The sequence below is a fragment of the Saccopteryx leptura genome, chromosome 6, assembly GCF_036850995.1.
Source record: "Saccopteryx leptura isolate mSacLep1 chromosome 6, mSacLep1_pri_phased_curated, whole genome shotgun sequence".
Taxonomy (NCBI): Eukaryota; Metazoa; Chordata; class Mammalia; order Chiroptera; family Emballonuridae; genus Saccopteryx; species Saccopteryx leptura.
In genome coordinates, this window is record NC_089508.1 from 92,278,903 (window position 1) to 92,300,826 (window position 21,924).

The window sequence follows — 21,924 nt, forward strand, 5'->3', positions numbered from 1 at the left end:
GGGAGTTTCCTTATCTATAAATTGAGAGTAACAATAGTATCTACCTCTCAAGATTGTTGATGGGAATAAAAGAGCAAACACTTGAAAAGTACTTAGTTTTGTGCCTGAAATGTGAAAAAAGAAAAGCTCAAAAAGCATTTGCTATTGGTGCCTGACCAGGCGGTGGCGCAGTAAGTAGAGTGTCGGACTGGGATGCGGAGGACCCAGGTTCGAGACCTCGAGGTTGCCAGCTTGAGCGTGGGCTCATCTGATTTGAGCAAAGTTCACCAGCTTAGACCCAAGGTTGCTGGCTTGAGTAAGGGGTTCCTCGGTCTGCTGTAGCCCCATGGTCAAGGCACATATGAGAAAGCAATCAATGAACAACTAAGGCGTGGCAATGAAAAACTAATGATTGATGCTTCTCATTTCTCTCTGTTCCTTCCTGCCTGTCCCTATCTATCCCTCTCTCTGACTATCTCTCTGTCTCTGTAAATAATAAATAAATAAATAAATAAATAAATAAATAAAAAGAATGTTTCAAAAAGCATTTGCTATTGGTATTGCTTATTAATACTACCTATGAATGCCATAGGAAATAGGTAGCCCAAACCCACATAAATTAGAAATTTCTCACCCTGGCTCGTTGGCTCAGTATTAGAGCGTCGGCCCCACATGTGGATGTCCTGGGTTTGATTCCCAGTCAGGGCACAAAGGAGAAGTGACCATCTGCTTCTCTACCCCTTCTTTCTCACTCTCTCTCTCTCTCCCTCCCTCCAGAAGCCATAGCTAGATTGGTTGGTGCTGAGGAGGCTCCACCTCAGGTGCTAAAAATAGCTGGGTTGTGAGCATGGCCACAGATGGGAAGAGCAGCCACCCCAGATGGGAATTGTCAGGTGGATCCCAGTCAGGGTACATGCGGGAGTCTGTCTGTCTCCCCTCCCCTCACTTGGAAAATAAGAAAAAAAATCTCCTGTGACTAATAACAATTATTATTACCAGATTGGAGCACTTCCTATATCAGGGGTGGGGAACCTTTTTGGCTGAGAGGGCCATGAAGGCCACATATTTTATTTTTATTTATTTATTTTTTTAATTTATTTATTCTTTTTTTTTTTTAGAGAAGAGAGGGAGAGACAGAGAGAGAGAGAGAGAGGAGAGACAGAGAGAGAACGGGGGGGAGGAGCTGGAAGCATCAACTCCCATATGTGCCTTGACCAGGTTTGAAGCCCAGGGTTCCAAACCTGCGACCTCAGCATTTCCAGGTCGATGCTTTATCCACTGCGCCACCACAGGTCAGGCACCACATATTTTAAAATGTAATTCCGTGAGAGCCATACAACGACCCTGTACCTTACTCATTATCCAATAAAAATTTGGTGTTGTTTCGGAGGACAGCTGTGATTGGCTCCAGCTACCCGCAACCATGAACATGAGCTGTAGGAAATGAATGGATTGTAATACATGAGAATGTTTTATATTTTTAATGTTATTATTTTTTTTATTAAAGATTTGTCTGCGAGCCAGATGCAGCCATCAAAAGAGCCACATCTGGCTTATAGCCATAGGTTCCCTACCCCTGTCCTATATGCTCAACTTGCATTATCTCCCTAAGGGCTTGACAACAACCTTACCAAGGAGATGCACTATTATTATCTCTATTTTACAACTGAGAAGCACAGAGAGGTTAAGAAATTTTCCCGCCCTGGCCGGTTGGCTCAGCGGTAGAGCGTCGGCCTAGCGTGCGGAGGACCCGGGTTCGATTCCCGGCCAGGGCACACAGGAGAAGCGCCCATCTGCTTCTCCACCCCTCCGCCGCGCTTTCCTCTCTGTCTCTCTCTTCCCCTCCCGCAGCCAAGGCTCCATTGGAGCAAAGATGGCCCGGGCGCTGGGGATGGCTCTGTGGCCTCTGCCCCAGGCGCTAGAGTGGCTCTGGTCGCAACATGGCGACGCCCAGCAGAGCATCGCCCCCTGGTGGGCAGAGCGTCGCCCCTGGTGGGCATGCCGGGTGGATCCCGGTCGGGCGCATGCGGGAGTCTGTCTGACTGTCTCTCCCTGTTTCCAGCTTCAGAAAAATGAAAGAAAAAAAAAGAAAAAAAAAAAAAAAGAAAAGAAAATTTCCCAACACCTGCCCAGGTGATGGCACAGTGGATAGAGCATTGACCTGGGACGCTGAGGACCCCGGTTCCGGAGGTCACTGGCTTGAGCGCCGGCTCTTCCGCTTGAGTGCGGGCTCATGAGCACGGGATCATAGACACGACCCCAAAGTCGCTGGCTTGAGCATGGGATCACTGGCTCAGCTGGAGCCCTAACCCTCCTATCCCCCCTTGAAGGCACCAATGCGAAAGCAATCAATGAACAGCTAAAGTGCTCCAACTACTAGACTACGAGTTTATACTCATCTCTCTCTCTCTAAAAAAAAAAGAGAAAGAAAGAAATTTTCTCAAGGTCACAAAGCCAGCAAGTGGGGAAGTCATATTTATCCCTTTATTTAGCATTTATTGAGTTTTTACTGTGTCGAAACAGGAGAGAAACCCAGCAGGTACAAAGGTAAACAGGAAGTTTCAGTTTTCAGAGAAGAGGCGGGGCGGGGGCTGGAACGATGAGTAAACAAATAGTTTTTAACATCGTGTGGTAATTTCTATAATAGAAGCTCACTTCAAAAAGTGATACCTTACCTCAGACACTGGGACAAAAAAGACCTGAGAGCTTAAGAGTCCAAAGGAAAAACATGACAGTTACGGACTAAGCAGTTGTCCTCTAACAAATATGTCCTGTAATAAACGTGTTACACGGAAAGGAATAAACAAAGCCGAGTTAAAACTGGAGACTGAAGCTTGGTCAAGAGGCCGGTCTGACAAGTCCCGGCAGGGCGGGAAAGGGGTTAAGGCGAGCTGGTGGGCGGGGCGCCGCGTGTTGTAGAGCAGAGGTGGGGCTAGCTCGTTCCCGCCCCCTTCTTCTGCCCCGGTTGCTCCAACCCCTGGGCTGTCTGGAGAGCCGCCCGGGCGAGGGCCGGGGAACTGGGCCGTGCTGCCTGTCCCCCGTCCTCGCGCTCTCCTTCCTGGACGCGCTGGAGAAGTTGAGCCACCCCCGGGCCGGCCGTGCAAGTTACGGTCGGCAAAGTTTGGCTCGAAGAGGAAGTGGCCTCAAGCCTCGGCAGGTGGCGGCCAGGCCTGAACCTGGGCGCTCGCGGCCTGCGGGCGGGCTCCAGGCGAGGGTGCGCCCCGGAGCCGGGTTTCGAGCGGATTCCCGGGACATCGGGAGCCGGCTTCGAGGGAGAGCGCGGCGGCAGCCCGGAAGACAACTCCGAAGTTGGCGAGAGGCACCGCCCCTGCTCTCGGGCCTCCGCCGCCTCCCCGCCCCCAGCCCTGGCATCCCGAGCACCGGTGGAGGAGCCCCGGCCATGGAGCCCCCTCGGGGAGGCGGCACTGGTGGGCCCGGACGCTCGGAGCGGCGCCACCTCCCCACTGGGTAGACGACAGAAGCCCCGGGACTCTTTCTGCTCCTCCGGACGGCTCAGGATGCCGCCGGCCAGCCTCGTCTTCCTCCTCCTAGGTAAGAAACCGAAACGAAACTCCTCACCGGCACCGCGATTCCAGGGCTGCCACCGGCCAGGACGCTCTACCTCCCTTCCTTCTCTGCGGCCCCTCGTCCTGCCCTGCCAGCCCGTGGCCCCAGCTCTGCCGCCGCACCCAGCGCCGCCTGCCCCAACCTCCGGGAAGTCTTCAGTCACCCCCCTCAGCCCTCATCCTCCCTCCGGCTTCCCTAGATCTCCGTGCCCAACCCGCAGCCATGCTGCCAGACCTTCCTTTGAGGCCGCGCACTCAGTCGCCCCTTGCTCCACCACCCCTTCCCCATAAACTACCCGGAAGTCCCCGGTGGCTCCTGTTTCTCCTTGAGTTGTTCAGGTGAAGAAAACTTCTGACTCCCTCTCCTGCCCTTTCTAGCTCTCCCTCTAGGAGGCGCGCTGGCCCATCCAGACCGGATCATTTTCCCAAATCCTGGTGAGTAGATGATGCCTCTGGGGCCTTAGGGCTTGGCAAAATGAGGGAAGACCCAAGAAAAGGAGTATCTCTTTCCTGAATTCTTCTGGTACCTATCATAGTTTTTGAGTGGAGATTATCTGCCCTTTAATTTTCAGATGGGGAAACTGACACCCAGTATGAGCACTCACCTGGTAGTTAGGTACTATTTTGTCTTTTTCCCAAGATCCATTTTTGATCTCCCTAGCCAGAATGTAGTCTCCCTGAGGATAGAGACAGTATTTCCTGCTCCTCCTGGCCCAGTGGCTGGCACAAAGCAGACCTCAAATTGTTTATGTTGTTGATACTTAAGGTGAAGCTATGATGCATCTGGGGAGGGGACCCACTGAAGACTATGACTATATATATAGAGCAGGGGTCCCCAAACTTTTTACACAGGGGGCCAGTTCACTGTCCCTCAGACCGTTGGAGGGCCGGACTATAAAAAAAACTATGAACAAATCCCTATGAACACGGCACATATCTTATTTTAAAGTAAAAAAACAAAACGGGAACAAATACAATATTTAAAATAAAGAACAAGTAAATTTAAATCAACAGACTGACCAGTATTTCAATGGGAACTATGCTCCTCTCACTGACCACCAATGAAAGAGGTGCCCCTTCCAGAAGTGCAGTGGAGGCCGGATAAATGGCCTCAGGGGGCCATATGTGGCCTGCGGGCCGTAGTTTGGGGACCCCTGATATAGAGTATAGGTGAGAAGAAGTTTATCTGCTCCTTCTTGAAGATCCCAGGCCCTTGGATGCCTCAAGCCTGGGGAGAGGTGGGATGGTAACAGTCTCAGCCAGTGTCTCTGACTGCCTCTGTTACAGCCTGTGAGGACCCCCCAGCAGTGCTTTTGGAAGTGCAGGGCACCTTACAGAGGCCCCTGGACCGGGACAGCCGCTTCGCCCCTGCTAACTGCACCTGGCTCATCCTTGGCAGCAAGGAACAGACTGTAACGGTCAGGTGAGAAGCCCGGCAAGACCCTGTTCCTCTCCCCTGCCCTTCTCTGCTTCATCACGGAAAAGCCTTTAGGGATCACTTCTTTGTAGAATTTTCATCCCTGTCAACAGAGGGGAGAGTGGGATTTGATTTGCCCTATTCTGTCCTAAAAGCCTGGCTTGTTCTGGACCAGACACAGTGAATTACAGCAGAATGGGGATCTAGCTTGGGTCCTGGCCTCTCTGAAAGTCAACAATCACTCTAGTAACAGTCCTTGGGCTGCCTAGATAGCTGTTCTGAGGAGTCCCTCAGTCTTTGCGCATCCTTGCCTAGTATTCAGATCTATTCCCTTAATTAACTTAGAACTTTCCTCAGCCTCCCCAGATCTCTTAAACAGTATAGGTATGGTGTTGTGGCCCATGTTAAGTACCTGGCTGTTAGCTTCACAGAGTTAACTTCTCATGAATTTGCCCTGAAAGGGGTAGGTGAAGGAAGAAGGCAATCTGGAGAGAAGCTGTCGGGCAGAGAGATCACAGACATTTGGAGGGGATGGCAGTTTTTGGTTAATTGAACTGTATGGTAATTGCCAGTTACTGCTAACACTGTCCTTGAGTGACAGCGCTGCCACAACTTGTAAAACAATACACCTGTTCTTACCACAATCCCAAAAGACAAGTCAGTTTTTCCACAGTGCTCTAGGATATATCTCATAGTCTCAGGGTACCACTGGCCTCTGTTAGTACTATTGCCATCGACTGCTAAGGAACTTGGCTAACTGCATTTTCACTTGGGTATTTGAATTGTGGATAAGTAGGTAATTGTGCTTTTGAGGGTAGAAAAGGCCTGGGAGAGGAAGAAGCCAGTGGTGGTCAAAAATATCTTACATCCTGCTCTCTTCCACTCCTGTAGGTTCCAAAAACTGCACCTGGCCTGTGGCTCAGAGCGCTTAATCCTGCGCTCCCCTCTCCAGCCACAAATCTCCCTGTGTGAGGCACCTGCCAGCCCTCTGCAGCTCCCTGGGGGCAATGTCACCATCACGTACATCTATGCTGGGGCCAGAGCACCCATGGGCCAGGGCTTCCTACTCTCCTACAGCCAAGGTGGGCTGGACAGGGATGTCCATGGGGCTATCAACACAGGTACTGGACATCCCAGGGTGGAGGGGAAGATCCCACCAGTTTGGGTGCTTCATAGCCCTTCTCCATGGTGCCTCTGCAGATTGGCTGATGTGCCTGCAGGAAGAGTTCCAGTGCCTGAACCACCGCTGTGTGCCACTGGCCCAGCACTGCGACGGGGTCGATACCTGCGGAGATGGCTCGGATGAGGCAGGTTGCAGTTCAGATCCCTTCCCTGACCTGACCCCAGCCTCTGTCCCCATCCCACCCTGCAATCACACCTTGGAAGACTTCTATGGGGTCTTCTCCTCCCCTGGATACTCACATCTGGCCTCAGTCTCCCACCCCCAGTCCTGCCTCTGGCTGCTGGACCCCCATGATGGCCGGCGCCTGGCAGTGCGCTTCACCGCCCTGGATCTGGGCTATGAAGATACAGTGTGTGTGTATGATGGCCCTGGGCCCCCTGAGACCTCCCGGCGGCTGCGCAGGCTTACCCACTTCAACAATGGCAAGGCTGTCACCGTGGAGACGCTGTCTGGCCAGGCCATCGTGGCCTACCACACAGTTCCTTGGAGCATTGGTAGGGGCTTCAACGCCACCTACCATGTGCAGGGCTACTGCTTGCCTTGGGACCAACCCTGCGGCTTAAGTTCTGGCCTGGGCGCCAGTGAGGGCCTAGGTGAGCGCTGCTACAGTGAGGCACAGCGCTGTGACGGCTCATGGGACTGTGCCGATGGCACAGATGAAGAGAACTGCCCCAGCTGCCCGCCTGGACACTATCCCTGTGGGGCTACTGGCACCCCCGGTGCCACAGCCTGCTACCTGCCTGCTGACCGCTGTAACTACCAGACCTTCTGTGCCGACGGAGCAGATGAGAGACATTGCCGGCACTGCCAGCCTGGCAACTTCCGGTGTCGGGATGAGAAGTGTGTGTATGAGACGTGGGTGTGCGACGGACAGCCAGACTGTGCCGATGGCAGTGATGAGTGGGACTGCTCCTATGCCCTGCCCCGCAAAGTCATTACAGCTGCGGTCATTGGCAGCCTTGTGTGCGGCTTGCTACTGGTCATTGCTCTGGGCTGTACCTGCAAGCTCTATGCCATTCGCACGCAGGAGTACAGGTCAGCTGGCTGTAGAGGAGTGGGGACTGAGGGTGAAGCAGGACTCATGCTGCCACAGGGGACCATGAGGGTGCCCATGGCGGGGATAGGTTCCAGTGACCAGCTTATGGGTTGTCTTGTGGGGTTGTCCAGTTTGGGGAAAAGGGTGCTCCTCTGAGAAGCAATCTCAAGGAAGAAGGGGACCTCAGATGACTTTTGGGAAACCTATAGCATAGCCTCCGTTGTCTTGTCCCGGGTGTGGAAGGAAGTGGCCAGTCCAGGCTGGAACAGGCTGCTCTAGCCAGAACACCTGTGACTGAGCAGCCCTCATTTCTTCCAGCATCTTTGCCCCCCTCTCCCGAATGGAGGCTGAGATTGTACAGCAGCAGGCTCCTCCCTCCTATGGGCAGCTCATTGCCCAGGGTGCCATCCCACCTGTGGAGGACTTCCCTACGGAGAACCCTAATGATGTAAGTCTCTACCCCCAACCCTAGCTCATCCTGCTCCCAACTCCACGTGGCCCTGCCACTGTCCCCTCCCCTTTCAGGCTTCTGGCCCTGCTCACCCCTCTGACGCTGATACCTGTCTCCTCTCCTTGCAGAACTCGGTGCTGGGCAACCTGCGTTCTCTGCTACAGATCTTACGCCAGGATATGACTCCAGGGGGTGCCTCCAGTGCCCGCCGCCGCCAGCGGGGCCGGTCTGTGCGCCGCCTAGTGCGCCGCCTCCGGCGCTGGGGCCTGCTTCCTCGAACCAACTCGGCTCGGACCCCTGAGACCAGATCCCAGGTCACATCTACTGACGCTCCCCCTGAAGCCCCAGATGGCAGTACAGGTCCAGCCCGTGAGGTTGGGGCAGAAGGTGGGCAGGATAGGGAACAGGCACCCCCACTGCCTGTCAAGGCTTCCCTCCCGTCTCCAGCCCTCCCTACTGTCCCAGAGGCTCCAGGGCCACTGCCCTCAGTGCCCCTAGAACCATCACTGCTGTCTGGAGTGGTGCAGGCCCTGCGAGGCCGCCTCCTGCCCAGTCTTCGGCCCCCAGGACCAAGCCGGCCCCCAGGACCAACCCGAACTCCACCTGAACACCACACAATAGTCCTGTCCCCAGAGGATGAGGACGACGTACTGCTGGTGCCACTGGCTGAGCCAGGAGTCTGGGTGGTTGAAGCAGAGGATGAGCCACTGCTTGCCTAAGGTGACCCAGCTCCCTGAGGGTTTAGCCACAGTGACAACCCTTTAGAAAGCAGCTCAGCTTCCTTCCCTTCCACTACTTCCCTCCCAGACCCTCAGTCTGAGGGGACTTGATGAGCCTCCCTTTGGCCTTGTATAGCTGCTGTCAAGTTAGGTGTCTCTCAGGCAGAGGGAGAGAGCTCACACAGTGCTCTCTCTCTGCACCTGGCCAGAGAGCAGTCTCTCCACCACCGCCTTCTCCTCACACCACCACCATTTGGGTGGCTCTTTTTAAAAAGTAAAGTTCTTAAGAGGTCATAGGCCTGCACACTCCATCCTTGTCAATTCCCCACCCAAAAAATGGCCTTAAGCACCAGAATGCCATTGGCTGGAAACTCCCAGCCCCCAAGAGGAGGATTTGGGCAGGGCCTGAGGTTTTGCCAACTGTGATCCTTCCTATATGGCCTGGCTCAAAAAAGAGCACAACAAATGCTTTTGTCCCATAGCTAGGTCATTGTCCAGAAGTGAAAGTTGAAAATAAAGGAATCAGAAATTTAAATTTTCGTAAATGAACTGTGAGCCTGAGCCCTGCCTCCGTACCTTCTCAGCTTGTGCTCACCTTACTTTGCTTTTTCCTACGGAGGCCTTTGCTCTGCCCTCCACCTCCTGCCCTCTTCCTATTAATCTTCCAACCACACACTCTTGATTTTTATACCACTCAGCAGGTAAAATTCTAGGGGCCCTAAGAACCAACCCTTTCCACCTCCACTCACCACTGGGGGCCCAGCTCTAGTGATTGATAGCAGGGTGAGCACCAATCCTCTTTATTCACTGCCAGGTCAGAAGTCTGGTGAGCTTGCTGGGCTCTGTAGCCGGGAAGGTTCCCACTTATGGAGTACTCCTAGAGTACAGATCCCAGGAGCAGACTGCCCTAGTGAACATGGAAATCAATGCTCCACCCTCTACCCCCAACAGTCACTTATAATCTGTCCTAGGCAAGGCAGATGAACTTTTAGCTAGGCTGCCTCAAAGCAGCCTAAGGTAAATTGAGAGAAAAAGAAGAAACAGTCTGTCTGGGAAGATGCTGGCATCAACTTGTCCAACTCTGAGAGGTCTTCCTAGAAGAGGCCAAGCTTGATTCTATAGAATGCTGTCAGTAATTGGAATAGAGTTGTGAATTCTGAGCAGGGTGAGTGTCCACAGGGTAAGCAAACTAAGCAGACTTGAGTGTGAAGGCTGTAGGCTAGACCCTGAACCTCCTCAGAAAGGAGACAGGAGTGCAAGCAGTGGCCAGGGCTGAAGAGCTGGAGAGGGTGATGGAGGAGGGACTATCTAAAAGTTGAAATTCAGCCTCTGGTAAGTGAGGTAATGGCTATCCCAGAGTTTGACATGAAAATTGGGACAGAGGATATAAAAGAAGCCTATGGAGGTGAGTATGAGGCCCCAAGTGCAGAGCCAAGACATCCTGGACAGAAATAGCACCCCCCCAAGGAAAACCTCAGTCTCCTCTTCACCTGCCTGGCCTGGCCTATCCGCACCCCTCTGGTAGAGGGCCCTGTTGATTATACCCTGTCAACATCCTTACCTGCAGCACTAATTGCAAAATGTTTCCTCTCTCCCAGTAAGCAAGAGCTGGAGGAATGGCAGAAAGGGGGCATGGTGCAGTACTGGGACCCTGGCATCTAGGCTCAGGAACGGCTCAAGTTCCTTTCACTCCAGACCCTCTTCAGAGGGTCTTTGGCTCTTCCCAAATGCAAACAATCCCTGGGCCCCACCAGTGTCGGACCCATTGGAAACTGAAATGGAATGTTGGTTTTTTCCCATGCTTCCACCACCTGGTCTCTGCCCTCTCCCTACTCCTGCCTCTTCTCCCATAGGCACCTTCAACTGGTATCTTCATCCCTTGTCCTATTCCAAACCTTTTTTGTAACTTGAAAGCAGACAGATTTAAGGTAAAAGAATGGTCCTCCTGGTGCAAGAATGCCTCAGAATGCTGAAAAGGAGGGCTTGAAGGTAGAGTTCACTAGGAAGGCCTGAGTATACAGATTCACAAGCCTGAAAGAAGCTTCTCTAGGTGCTGAGTGTGCACTCTAGAAAATGCAAGCAGTAACACTACTTTTAGCCATGGTGAAGCCCAAGGTTGGCAGGGAGGAAATTGGCCTTGTACGGGCAGTAAGGAAAAACTAAAACAGGATCCTACCCAGGAGAGATTGGGGCATTGGGGAGTATTCACCCAAGTTTTTTTAACCATGGCCCAAGGAAAAAATATGGCAACTTCAGATACTATCAGGATGGACACCACTATCCATGGTGCCGAGTATCGGGTGTAAGAGGCAGAGGGGGGTGTTCTCAGCTTGAGAGGAAGATCAGCTGGGAATCTGAGGTAACAACAGAATTTAATCCTTAAGGGGCAGAATCTGGGCATGAGCTAAGCAACAGTCCCACTAGGAAGGAAGAGGGTTCCCCAGCCACACAGCAGAGGCTGTGGGAGCACCAGATAGTTGGGCACCTTGCTAAGTGCCAGATCCTTTAAACCTGGTTTATTTTGCTTTCACATCTCACCCTTGTCCCACTATTCCATGACTTTCCATTTCTGAGGGAGCTTGGAGATGGATGGGCAAGTATACAATCTCTCACTAGAGGGAGAGAGATGATGGTTCAAGGTGAAAGCCAACCTATTTCTGTGGCCTAAAGCTGGTTTGAAGGCAGGCGGATGTCATAGTCAAGAATTCTTGCTAAGTTTTGCAGCCCCTGATTCTTATATCATAGAAATGAATCCAATCACCTGAGTTTTCCATCTACATCAAGCTCACCCCTTTATAATTTAAAACCTAAAAACTCGTTTTGGGCATGACTAGGTGATGGCACAGTGGGTAGAGCATCAACCTGGGATGCTGAGGACCCAGGTTCGAAGCCCCAAGGTCACTGGCTTGAGCGTTGGCTCCTCTGGCTTGAGCATGGGCTCACCAGCTTGAGTGCAGGATTGCCAGCTTGAGCATGGGATCATAGAGATGACCTCATGGTCGCTGGCTTGAGCCCAAAGGCCACTGGCTTGAAGCCCAAGGTCGCTGGCTTGTGCAAGGGGTCACTGGCTTGGCTGTAGGCCCCAGTCAAGGAACATACGAGAAAGTAATCAATGAACAACTAAGGTGGTGCAACAAAGAACTGATGCTTTTCATCTCTCTCCCTGTTTGTCTTTCACTAAAAAAAAAAATTGGAAGGAAATCATTCTAAAATATTACACTCATCTTTAGCACATCTGCACTATAATATAAACTTTTCTGGTAGGATAAGGGTCATCCATAAAAACCAATGGCTCCTCTTTAGCAATGTTTTCAGAAGTTATAATAGTGTAACGGTTCTGTTTGCCTTTATGCCAAATGACATTAGAGCATTTTTATTTATTTATGATATTTTTAAGCAAGAGAGATCAAGGACAGACAGGAAGGAAGAGAGATGAGAAGCATCAACTCATAGTTGCCGCACTTTAGTTGTTCATTGATTGCTTTCTCATTTGTGCCTTGATCAGAAGGCTCCAGCCAAGCCAGTGACCTTGGGCTTCAAGCCAGCGATCATGGGTCATGTCTGTGATCCCACGCTCAAGCCATCAACCCCGTACTGAAGCTGATGAGGCCGCACTCAAGTCGGTGATCTCCGGGTTTTGAACCTGGGTCCTCAGGGTCCTGGGTCGACGCTCCATTCACTCCTCCACTGCCTGGTCAATCTTGCTTGCTTATTTATTAGTTTTAAATGCCCTGGCCAGGCCTGACCTATGGTGGCACAGTGGATCAAGTGTTGACCTGTAACGCTGAGGTCACCGGTTTGAAATTCTGGGCTTCCCTGGTCAAGGAACTTTTGGGAGTTGTTGCTTCCTGCTCCTCCCCATCTCTCTCTCTCTCTCTCTCTCTCTCTCTCTCTCTCTCTCTCTCTCTCTCAAATGAATGGCCCTGGCCAGATAGCTTGGTTGCTTAGAGCATTGTCCTAAAGCACAGAGGTTGTCTGTCTGATCCCTGATCAGGGCATATACAGGAACAAATCTACATTTCTGTCTCTCTCTCTCTCTCTACCTCTCTCTATAAAATTAAAAAATATAAAAAAATAAAATAGGTTGACCAGGTGGTGGTGCAGTGGATAGAGCGTCGGACTGGGATGCAGAGGACCCAGATTCGAGACTTCGAGGTCACCAGCTTGAGCATAGGCTCATCTGGTTTGAGCAAGGCTCACCAGCTTGGACCCAAGGTCACTGGCTTGAGCAAGGGGTTACTCAGTCTGCTGAAGGGCCTCATTCAAGGCACATATGAGAAAGCAATCAATGAACAACTAAAGTGTCGCAACACACAACGAAAAACTGATGATTGATGCTTCTCATCTCTCTCCGTTCCTGTCTGTCTGTCCCTATCTATCCCTCTCTCCCTCTCTCTGACTCTCTCTCTCTGTAAAAAAAAAAAAAAAAAAAAAAATCTATCCTATGCAAACCTATTCATGATCTCCACATGTATTCACATTTTAAATTTTATTAAGAAAAAAACTTGTTTAAATAAATAAATAAATAAATAAAATAATATTTTATTGATTTTAGAGGCTAGAGAAAGAAAAAGGGCTGGGAGTGGAGTAGGAAGCATCAACTCATAGTATATAGTTGCTTTTCTTATGTGCCTTTACTGGGCTAGCCCAGGATTTCAAACCAGTGACCTCGGCACTCCAGGTCAATGCTTTATCCACCACAGGCCAGGCTAAAGCATTTTTAGATGCTTATGACTGACTGCTTTAAAAGTTTTTTGTGATGTTGCTTCCCTTATTACCAGGCCATCAGGGGTCACTTGCAACTTTAATTGTGCTTCTGGCCTGACCTGAGGTGTCACAGTGGATGGAGTGTCAACCTGGAGCACTGAGATTGCCAGTTCAAATCCTTGAGCTTGCCCGGTCAAGGCACATATGGGAGGCAACTACTGCAAGTGGATGATTCTTGCTTCTCCCCCTCTCTCACTCTCATTCTCTTTCTCTCCTCCTCCTCTCTCTCCAAAAATCAATAAATAAAATCTAAAAACAAAATGTGCTTCTGATTTATGAGTACATGAATGAATATACACAGACACATTAAAATTGTGAATAAAGTAAGGATAAGTAGTCCATGACTGAGGCCTGGAGAATCTATCCAATGAGTAAAGTGCATGAGTATTGTACCTTCTCAGGAGTCCTTTCTGTTCCCACTAGACCCCACAATGTTGCCCTGTAGTTGACCTCCAGATAAATGACTGTCACTGTATGTTAGTCCAAAGATTACCATTTGCCTCTTAGACTGGAAAAGTCCACTGGAGATTGCAATATGGATTGTCCCCAATAATAAGAGACAGTTGGAATATTTAAGACAAGGAAGGCAGCATAGAGTAGAGATGAAGAACAACCTTTGGCATTGCAAAGATCTGGGTGGGAGTCCTCGTGTCCCTATTTTTTCTCTAGATGCTGCAAAATTCATATTGGGACAGGCCACCCACCTACTACTCTGAGCCTTATGCTCATAGGATGAAAGGAAGGAAGGATAATGTAGGAAGGTGCTTAGCGCAGCACCAGGCAAAACTGGGTCAGGAGGGGCCAGAAAATTAGACTGGGTGCTTGCAGGTGTCAGGAAGGAAGATAAGAGTGAAAGCCTGAAGGGAAAGGGAACCAGGCAGGAAAGGAACAGTAAAGGAAAGATGCCATCCTGGCTTTGCACAAAGGGGTAGACATTTGTGTGTCTGCCTTGTGTGAACAGTAAAGGAAAGATGCCATCCTGGCTTTGCACAAAGGGGTAGACATTTGTGTGTCTGCCTTGTGTAGCCAGAAGGCCTGGTGGCTGACCCACAGAGGAATTCAAAGAGAGGGGCTGGCACTCTACACCCCCACCTTGGGGTTAGGAACTTCTGGAGGGTTAGTCTCTCCCTTTTGTCCTGCTCTGATTAACACGACTGTTAGTGGGCCTGGCAGGGATGGAGAGAAAGAGAGGAGGTCCCCACCCTCAAAGCCCCCATCTGCCTAGGGGCCAAGATGGGAAATGGGTCCTTTCGTGGGTCTTAGCCCAGAAGGAGAGGAGTGGGGAAGGAGAGAATGGCAGGGAAGCTTGGTGGGGGGGTAGCTGTCCTGCTGTCTCTGCATTTTTTTTTTCCTGCCTGTAGCCCCTCCATTTAACCACGGAGCACCCACTCTGGGCTGGACACTAGGCTAGGGGGCTGGGAACAGAGACAAATGACGCATGTGGCTCCTAGAGAAAGACTTCTCAGTTCTTGTGTTCCAGCCTCCTGCCGTCCTTAGCGACCTTACCCATTAACCCCTTGTCCTATTTCTCTGAGCCCCTGTCTCTTCTGCCCTCTGACTTGGTTCCGTTTGTCTTTACCAGACTCCGCAGCGTGTGTGCTCCTCGAGGGAAGCGACACAAAGAGGGGAGGGGGAAGAAAAGAGGGAATCCCGCTGACATCACTGTTCATTAGCATGTGTGACCTCATCAGGGGGCGGGACAATTTCCCCAGGTGTCTGGGGGGAGGACAAGTAAGGGGGTGGTATTTAAAGGGAAAAGCTGACAGTGCTGCTGAGTGAGGTAGCGGGTGCTGCGAGTTGCCAGGCTGTACATGCACACCAATGCATTCCGACCTGGACACCGACATGGACATGGACACAGAAACCACAGCACTCTGCCCTTCTGGCAGTCACCAGACCTCCCCCCCAAGGACACCCACGCCAGGTGAGGCTGAGTTGGGCAGGTTTCGGCTAGAACCATGGGGGCGGGAACTGAAGCTTTGGCAAGGAGGTCAGAACTGGGGGTTAAAGGAGCTTGAACCCAAACAGCCTGAGGGGAAGAGCAAGTCCGGGAAGTGGGGAACTCTCCCACTCACACGAGGAATGGCTCTGGACTGGGGATGGGAGAAAAACTGATTAAATGTCCCCTCCCCCTCACTCCCAGGGCTTGCTGGGGAAATTAGTATTTGCCCCCCAGGTCAGCCGTCTCATTCCCAAGATGTTGGGACAGGCAGGAGGGAAGGGGGAAAGGGAAGGGGCAGCCCACAAGCCTGGGAATCACGGGCAAGGGGCTGCCCTGGGGACCTGTTGTAAGGGTTTCTTCTGGCTCGTGGAGGCCCTGGCTGCTGGCCAAGTATTGATCCTAGGCTATTTTCAGCCTCTCTCCAACCCCCTTTGTTGTGTCTGTGCGTCCTCCTCCCATTACTCTGACCCATGCATTGTCACTCTCTCAAGCTCCTGCTTTCTTGCTCTCTCCCTCTCACCCTCCCTCTTCCTCACCATGAACACAATATTCTCTTCAACTCACTGGGACAGCCAGGGATGCAGAATTTTCACACACCGCCCATGCACTGGGGGATGCTCACCTCCAGAGCCACAGGAAGAGGCAGCCCCTCTCATTCACATACCCACGGACACCCAAAACACATATCCTAAAGAGCAAAGGCCATTCCCAGGGAACAGGCCCCCCACAAAGTTTTTGACTACTACTACCCACCCCCCAGAGCATGGGCAGCAGCTTCAGTTTCTCATCCCTGAGCCAGCAAGTGAGGGGGTTGCCAGTGCAGGAAGCAGTAGGGGCAGGGACCCTCCAAAGGAGGAACAGCCCCTGGGTCCGGGGCCTAGTCTGGGGGTGTGCCTATGTGTCAATGTGAAGTGTGAGTGGGTGTGCAAGGCTTGACACTGGTGCGTCCCCTGCACGGAGCATGTTCTGAATGGGCTGTGACTGGAACCACTTTGGACAGGCCATCAGGTTAGCTCCTTGCTGCTCTACCAGTTCAGGCTTCTGGGGCAGTTTCAGTGTAAGAGGTTAGACCAAAGATTCTCAGCTCCTTCTGGGTCATTGTCATCAACTAGGCCTCTGAAGCTGGAGCATCCAGGATTGAGCCCCCTGCAGGCTAGGCACATTTCACTCATAGCTTCTCTCTCTTTGTCCCCTAGAAGCAAATGCAACACTGCTGAAGAAGCCAGAGAGACTGTTTGCAGGGCTGGACCGGAGTGGACCACCCTCTGCCCCGGGGGCCCCTAGACGAAGAGGCAGTATGCCTGTCCCCTACAAGCACCAGCTGCGGCGGGCCCAGGCTGTAGATGAACTTGACTGGCCACATCAAGCTTCATCCTCTGGCTCCTCTGACTCCTTGGGCTCAGGGGAGGCAGCCCCCACCCAAAAGGATGCTATCTTCAAGGTCATGCTGGTGGGGGAGAGCGGTGTGGGCAAGAGTACCCTAGCAGGCACTTTCGGCAGTCTCCAGGGAGACAGTGCTCATGAGCTGGAGAATCCAGGTATGTGGTGAAGCCCTGTAGGGCTTGAGGGTGCCTCTAGAGTCCTAGTCAGGGATGGAAGAACCCAAGGCAGCCCCTGGAGACCAGAACCTAAGAGAAGTTTCTCTAATGCTTTCTGTGGCAACTTCCCTGGAGGAGGGTCCCTGGTTCTGGAATCTGAGATGTCCCTGGCTACCAGGTCTTGCAAGTGTTCAGAGCCTAATAATGGGCACTATTCTCTGTCCTTATTTTCCAACAGAGGACACCTATGAGAGACGCATCATGGTGGATAAGGAGGAAGTAACTCTAGTTGTTTATGACATCTGGGAACAGGTGAGAACTAACATGTGGCTGCAAGTAGGTGATGAACCCTGGGAGAAGGGCAAAGTCTGGCTCAAGGTTGGTGGGACTGCAGGTGCTGGTTTAAACACATATTATCATCTCAGAGAGCAAAGGCTCACACCAATGTGCATATCATGGCATTGAGAGCCACTGTCTTCCGACCCAGAGGACTGTTTAGCAGCTTCAAGCCAAGCTAAACATCCTGAAATTGACCCAGGGCTCTGGAATATCAGAGAAATAAACTTTTAAAAAGTGAGGATTTATGAACATTTGGACTTAAATGGTTACTATACTATTTACCAGATTGCATATGCTTGAATAGTAGTCATTTCTAAAGCTCTCTTGAGCTTAAGCATCAGAAAGTAGAATAGGATATCCTAGTCTAGGATCCTTTGTCTCCAATTCTCCTGTGTGAGGCTCACATTACTAATTTGCTCCTCCTCCATATACACACCCTGGGCATGGAGATTCTGCCATTAACTAGTTTTGCTGTTCTAAGCAAGTGGCTTCTCTCTGACATCCTGATTCCTCATCCTTGATATGTAGGTGCCAGATAGGTTCTCTCAGGCCTCCAGCCCTGGCATTCCATGACTCTCTCTCTACCTACCCATCTGCAGGGGGAAGCAGGGGGGTGGCTGCGGGACCACTGCCTTCAGACGGGGGATGCTTTTCTCATCGTCTTCTCAGTCACTGATCGACGAAGCTTCTCCAAAGTTCCAGAGACCCTACTTCGACTCCGGGCTGAGAGGCCCCACCATGACCTGCCTGTCATTCTTGTAGGAAACAAGAGTGACCTGGCCCGTTCCAGGGAGGTCTCATTGGAGGGTGGGTATCCTGAACCTTATCCATACTGGCAATCTCAAGGTTCTTCTCCCCTTCCATGTCATCTCTTTTCTGTAAGGTCTTTTTACCCTCAGGTGCACAAACTTAACTGCGTTTCGCCCCAGGCTAAAGGCAGTATTTCAATGCCCATGTCTGGGGCCCTGAGAATAGTTTCACTCCCCCTCACCTCTTCTCCAAGCCCCCTTTCTCCTTCCACTCGATCCCTGCCTTGTCCTCTTACTTTGTCCCAATACCTTTGCACTACACACCCTGCCCCAGGCCCAGTACAGCCTGGCATGCTCCTGAACCGGTCCCTTCCCGCAGAGGGCCGCCACCTGGCAGGAACACTGAGCTGCAAGCATATCGAGACATCAGCCGCCCTGCACCACAACACGCGGGAGCTCTTCGAGGGTGCAGTACGCCAGATCCGTCTGCGGAGGGGCCGGAGCCGCGCGGGGGGTCAGCGGCCGGAGTGTGGCAGCCCCGAGGGCCCCGCGCCACCCGCGCGCCGCGAAAGCCTCACCAAGAAGGCCAAGCGCTTCCTTGCCAACCTGGTGCCCCGCAACGCCAAGTTCTTCAAGCAGCGCTCCAGGTCGTGTCACGACCTCTCCGTGCTCTGAGCTGCGGTCGCCATGGTCACCGTGGTTGCCATGGTCACCGCTCTCTCCGCACGCCCCCTCGCCCCGCCCTGCCTCTGTCCGTCCGGCTTCCTTTGTGAAGACTGTGTAGGAAACCAAAAACTCCCAGGACGCCCTGGTGTGACCACAGGGGAGGAGCGGGAAGGGAGGTCTCTAGATACACCTCCCCCACACTCCACCCCCAGGCCCCTGGCCGCCTTGGAGACAGGACTCAAACCCGAGGGTACGTCTCGGCCCGCGGGCAGGAAGGAAAATCGTTCTGCAAGGTATTTTTTTTATTACTTTGAGCTTAACCACCTCTCCAGTTAAGAGAGCCTAAAACTGAGAACTGAAAAAATCCTTTGCAGACTCCTTTACAGGGTTTTCCACCTTTGTACTCTGCAGGAATATGCCTCACCTTTAAGAAATTTTAAAGGTAAAGACTCGGAGACCCTTCTTGGAGACTTTTACTAAAACATTCTGGCTCTTATCTGCTGCACTTGTCCACTTTGCCTTTAAGGAGTTCTTAAAGGCAAGGGCCTGGAAGTGTTATTTTTCAGAACTGATTCTGTGGTTTATTGTGACACCACGGCACTTCCCCTTTAAAGCTATTAAAGGTAAGGTGTGGACAGACTTTTGCCTTCAGATGCCAGCATGAGCGGGTGGTAACCCTCCCTTTGGCCAGGGCCCAGGAGGTACCAGCAAGGGGCCACCCTTCTCTTCCCTTTTCAATAAAGAATTTTGCTACTACACCTGTTCACTTCGACTCTCACTTCTTTACAGAAGGGATGGATGCAGGAAACTCCTTAACAGACAAGAAAACTCAGGCCTAGAGGAGCAAGGAACCTAAATCTCTAAGAGAGCTTCAAAACTGACTTAGACTTGATGTAGTCCATGGCAGGTGGCCATAGGCCTTTCGAGATAATTGGGTCTAACAAGCGGTAGGATTTAAATAATCTAACAACCAGTTCTCTACCCTAATAACCGTTTAAGTATTAAAAAACCCGATTTACCGAAAGGTAATTTATCGTGCATTTAATACTTAAATAAGAACAATAAAAGTAGATTGTTATAAGAAAGTTTTAAAATATTAATGAAAAAATATTAAATAATACCTAATAAAAAAAACTGTTTATTTAAGATATTTCAGCCTGACCAGGCGGTGGCGCAGTGGATAGAACGTTGGACTGTGACATAGTGGACCAAGGTTCAAAAAAACCTCGAGGTTGCCAGCTTGAGCACAGGCTCATTGGGCTTGAGTGTGAGGTCGCTGGCTTGAGCCCAAAGGTTGCTGGCTTGAAGCTCAAGGTTGCTGGCTCAAGCAAGGGGTCACTCGCTCTGCTATAGCCCCCCCCCCCCCATCAAGTACATATAGGAAAGCAATCAATGAACAACTAAGGTGCCGCAGTGAAGAATTGATGGTTCTCATCTCTCTCACTTCCTGTCTGTCTCTATTTGTCCCTCTCTCTGATTCTGTCTCTGTCCAGAAAAAAAAAAATTTTTAATTTAAAAAAAAGATATGTCCATATCACTCCTTGATTGGCGTCCTCACTTGCTATTTTTTTAATCTATGGACAGAATGAACATTACCACGGATGCACTGTTGTGCAGATGAATGTTCTTTTTTTTTTTTTTTTGTATTTTTCTGAAGTTGGAAACAGGGAGGCAGACAGACTCCCGCATGTGCCTGACCGGGATTCACCCAGCATGACCACCAGGGGGCAATGCTCTGCCCATCTGGGGGCGTTGCTCTGTTGCAACCAGAGCCATTCTAGCGCCTGAGGCAGAGGCCACAGAGCCATCCTCAGCGCCCGGGCCAACCCTGCTCCAATGGAGCCTTGGCAGCGGGAGGGGAAGAGAGAGACAGAGAGGAAGGAGAGGGGGAGGGGTGGAGAAGCAGATAGGCGCTTCTCCTGTGTGCCCTGGCTGGGAATGGAACCCGGGACTCCTGCACGCCAGGAGTGGCTCTACCACTGAGCCAACTGGCCAGGGCCTGCAGATGAATGTTAAGAGTAAGGAATGTAGCCTGACCAGGCGGTGGTGCAGTGGATAGACCGTTAGACTGGGATGTGGAGGACCCAGGTTCGAGACCCCAAGGTCGCCAGCTTGAGCGCGGGCTCATCTGGTTTGAGCAAAAGTCACCAGCTTGGACCCAAGGTCACTGACTTGAGCAAGGGGTTACTTGGTCTGCTGAAGGCCCACACGCAAGACACATATGAGAAAGCAATCAATGAGCAACTAAGGCGTTGCAATGAAAAACTGATGATTGATGCTTCTCATCTCTCTCCATTCCTGTCTGTCTATCCCTCTCTCTGACTCTGTCTCTGTAAAAAAAAAAAAAAAAAAAAAGAGTAAGGAATGTAAATTTGTGATTTCCACATTGGGCAGCTGCTCAGACACCCACCTTAGAGAGAGCCCTGATTACAAGTGCCATTTTAACAACTGGTTTGCCAAACTCAATAAAAAATTAGGTATCAGTTCTGCTGAACCGGTGTGAACCAGCAGAACCCCACCATTGGATCTAATTAGTGCCTTTGCTAATGAGAAAACAAGCCTGGAGAAGACCTAGCATTAATTTACCTGCTAGAAAGAATTTAGTCAGTGACACAGTGGTACCAAGTCCCCATTTCCTTACCATACCTTATACCATAAGCAGGCTAGAGGCTATGTTGATCTCCCAGAACTATGTTCAGCTATGACCTGAACTGGTTCAAGGTGAGGCCCACATCCACCAGAGAGGCTCACCAGCTAGGGCAGGATGGGGTCAGCCTGCACCTCTATTGACAAGGCACCACCACCTTAGCTGTCACCTGCCTGGGTGAGAACTGAAGCTGTCAGTGCCTTCCCTGGTGACACCCACGCCTGCTACTGCCTGAGCCACCAGTCTGAACAGAGAGAACAGAGGCAGCAGCTCCTCTCACACAGAAATATGCAATATAGTTACCTGAGCACCCAAGGGCCGGCTTTCTACTTCACCCCACTCAGGTTCCCAGAACTTGATAAAAAGAAGGATGAGATGTCTTCTATGTCCTTATAGCTGAAGAGGAGCCAAGTGAGACCAGCCCAGTGTGAGATATATAATAGTGATAATATCCTTCGGACTTTATTCATCTCTTAATTCTTTAATGACTCTATAAGGTATTACAACTTTTTTTTTTTTTTTTTACTGTGGAAGAAACAGTTTAACCTGTCTGAGAGGTCAATAAGCAAACAGAGCTGAAATTCCACTCATGTTTGCTCAATTTTTTTTTTTTTTTTTTTTTTGAGAGAGGGAGAGGGACAGACAGGCTGGAAGGGAAAGAGATGAAAAGCATTAATTTTCGTTGCGGCATCTTAGTTGTTCATTGATTGCTTTCTCATATGTGCCTTTACCAGGGGGCTCCCTCAGAGCAAGTGACCCCTTGCTCTAGTCAGCGACCTTTGACTCAAGCCAGCAACCTTTGGGCTCAAGCCAGCGACCACAGGGCCACACTCAAGTCAGTGACCCGTACTCAAACCAAATGAGCCTGCACTCAAGCCGGTGAACTCGGAGTTTAGAACCTGGGTCCTCAATATCCCAGGCCAAC

General features: G+C 51.1%; 2 protein-coding genes across 5 annotated transcripts; both read left to right on the plus strand.

The window, feature by feature from the left end:
- The first annotated feature begins 2,928 nt into the window (after positions 1–2,928).
- Positions 2,929–8,886, plus strand: LRP10 (LDL receptor related protein 10). Of its 2 annotated transcripts, none has more exons than XM_066388249.1 (7): positions 2,929–3,531; positions 3,924–3,980; positions 4,833–4,968; positions 5,854–6,083; positions 6,163–7,180; positions 7,500–7,629; positions 7,761–8,886. In XM_066388249.1, the coding sequence occupies exons 1-7, from the start codon at positions 3,498–3,500 to the stop codon at positions 8,349–8,351; spliced, it is 2,196 nt and encodes a 731-aa protein (XP_066244346.1). In that variant the 5' UTR covers positions 2,929–3,497; the 3' UTR covers positions 8,352–8,886. The 2 variants fall into 2 exon arrangements, with proteins under 2 accessions (XP_066244346.1, XP_066244347.1); XM_066388250.1 differs by having other exon boundaries at positions 2,930–3,531; positions 5,854–6,044.
- Positions 8,887–14,897: 6,011 nt separating this feature from the next.
- On the plus strand, positions 14,898–19,102 carry REM2 (RRAD and GEM like GTPase 2). 3 transcript variants are annotated; one of them, XM_066341845.1, is made up of 5 exons: positions 14,898–15,042; positions 16,257–16,598; positions 16,837–16,910; positions 17,537–17,744; positions 18,021–19,102. In XM_066341845.1, exons 1-5 carry the CDS (start codon positions 14,940–14,942, stop codon positions 18,359–18,361), a joined length of 1,068 nt encoding a protein of 355 aa, XP_066197942.1. In that variant the 5' UTR covers positions 14,898–14,939; the 3' UTR covers positions 18,362–19,102. The 3 variants fall into 3 exon arrangements, with proteins under 3 accessions (XP_066197942.1, XP_066197944.1, XP_066197943.1); XM_066341847.1 differs by having other exon boundaries at positions 18,066–19,102; XM_066341846.1 differs by having other exon boundaries at positions 16,260–16,598.
- Positions 19,103–21,924: the final 2,822 nt, after the last annotated feature.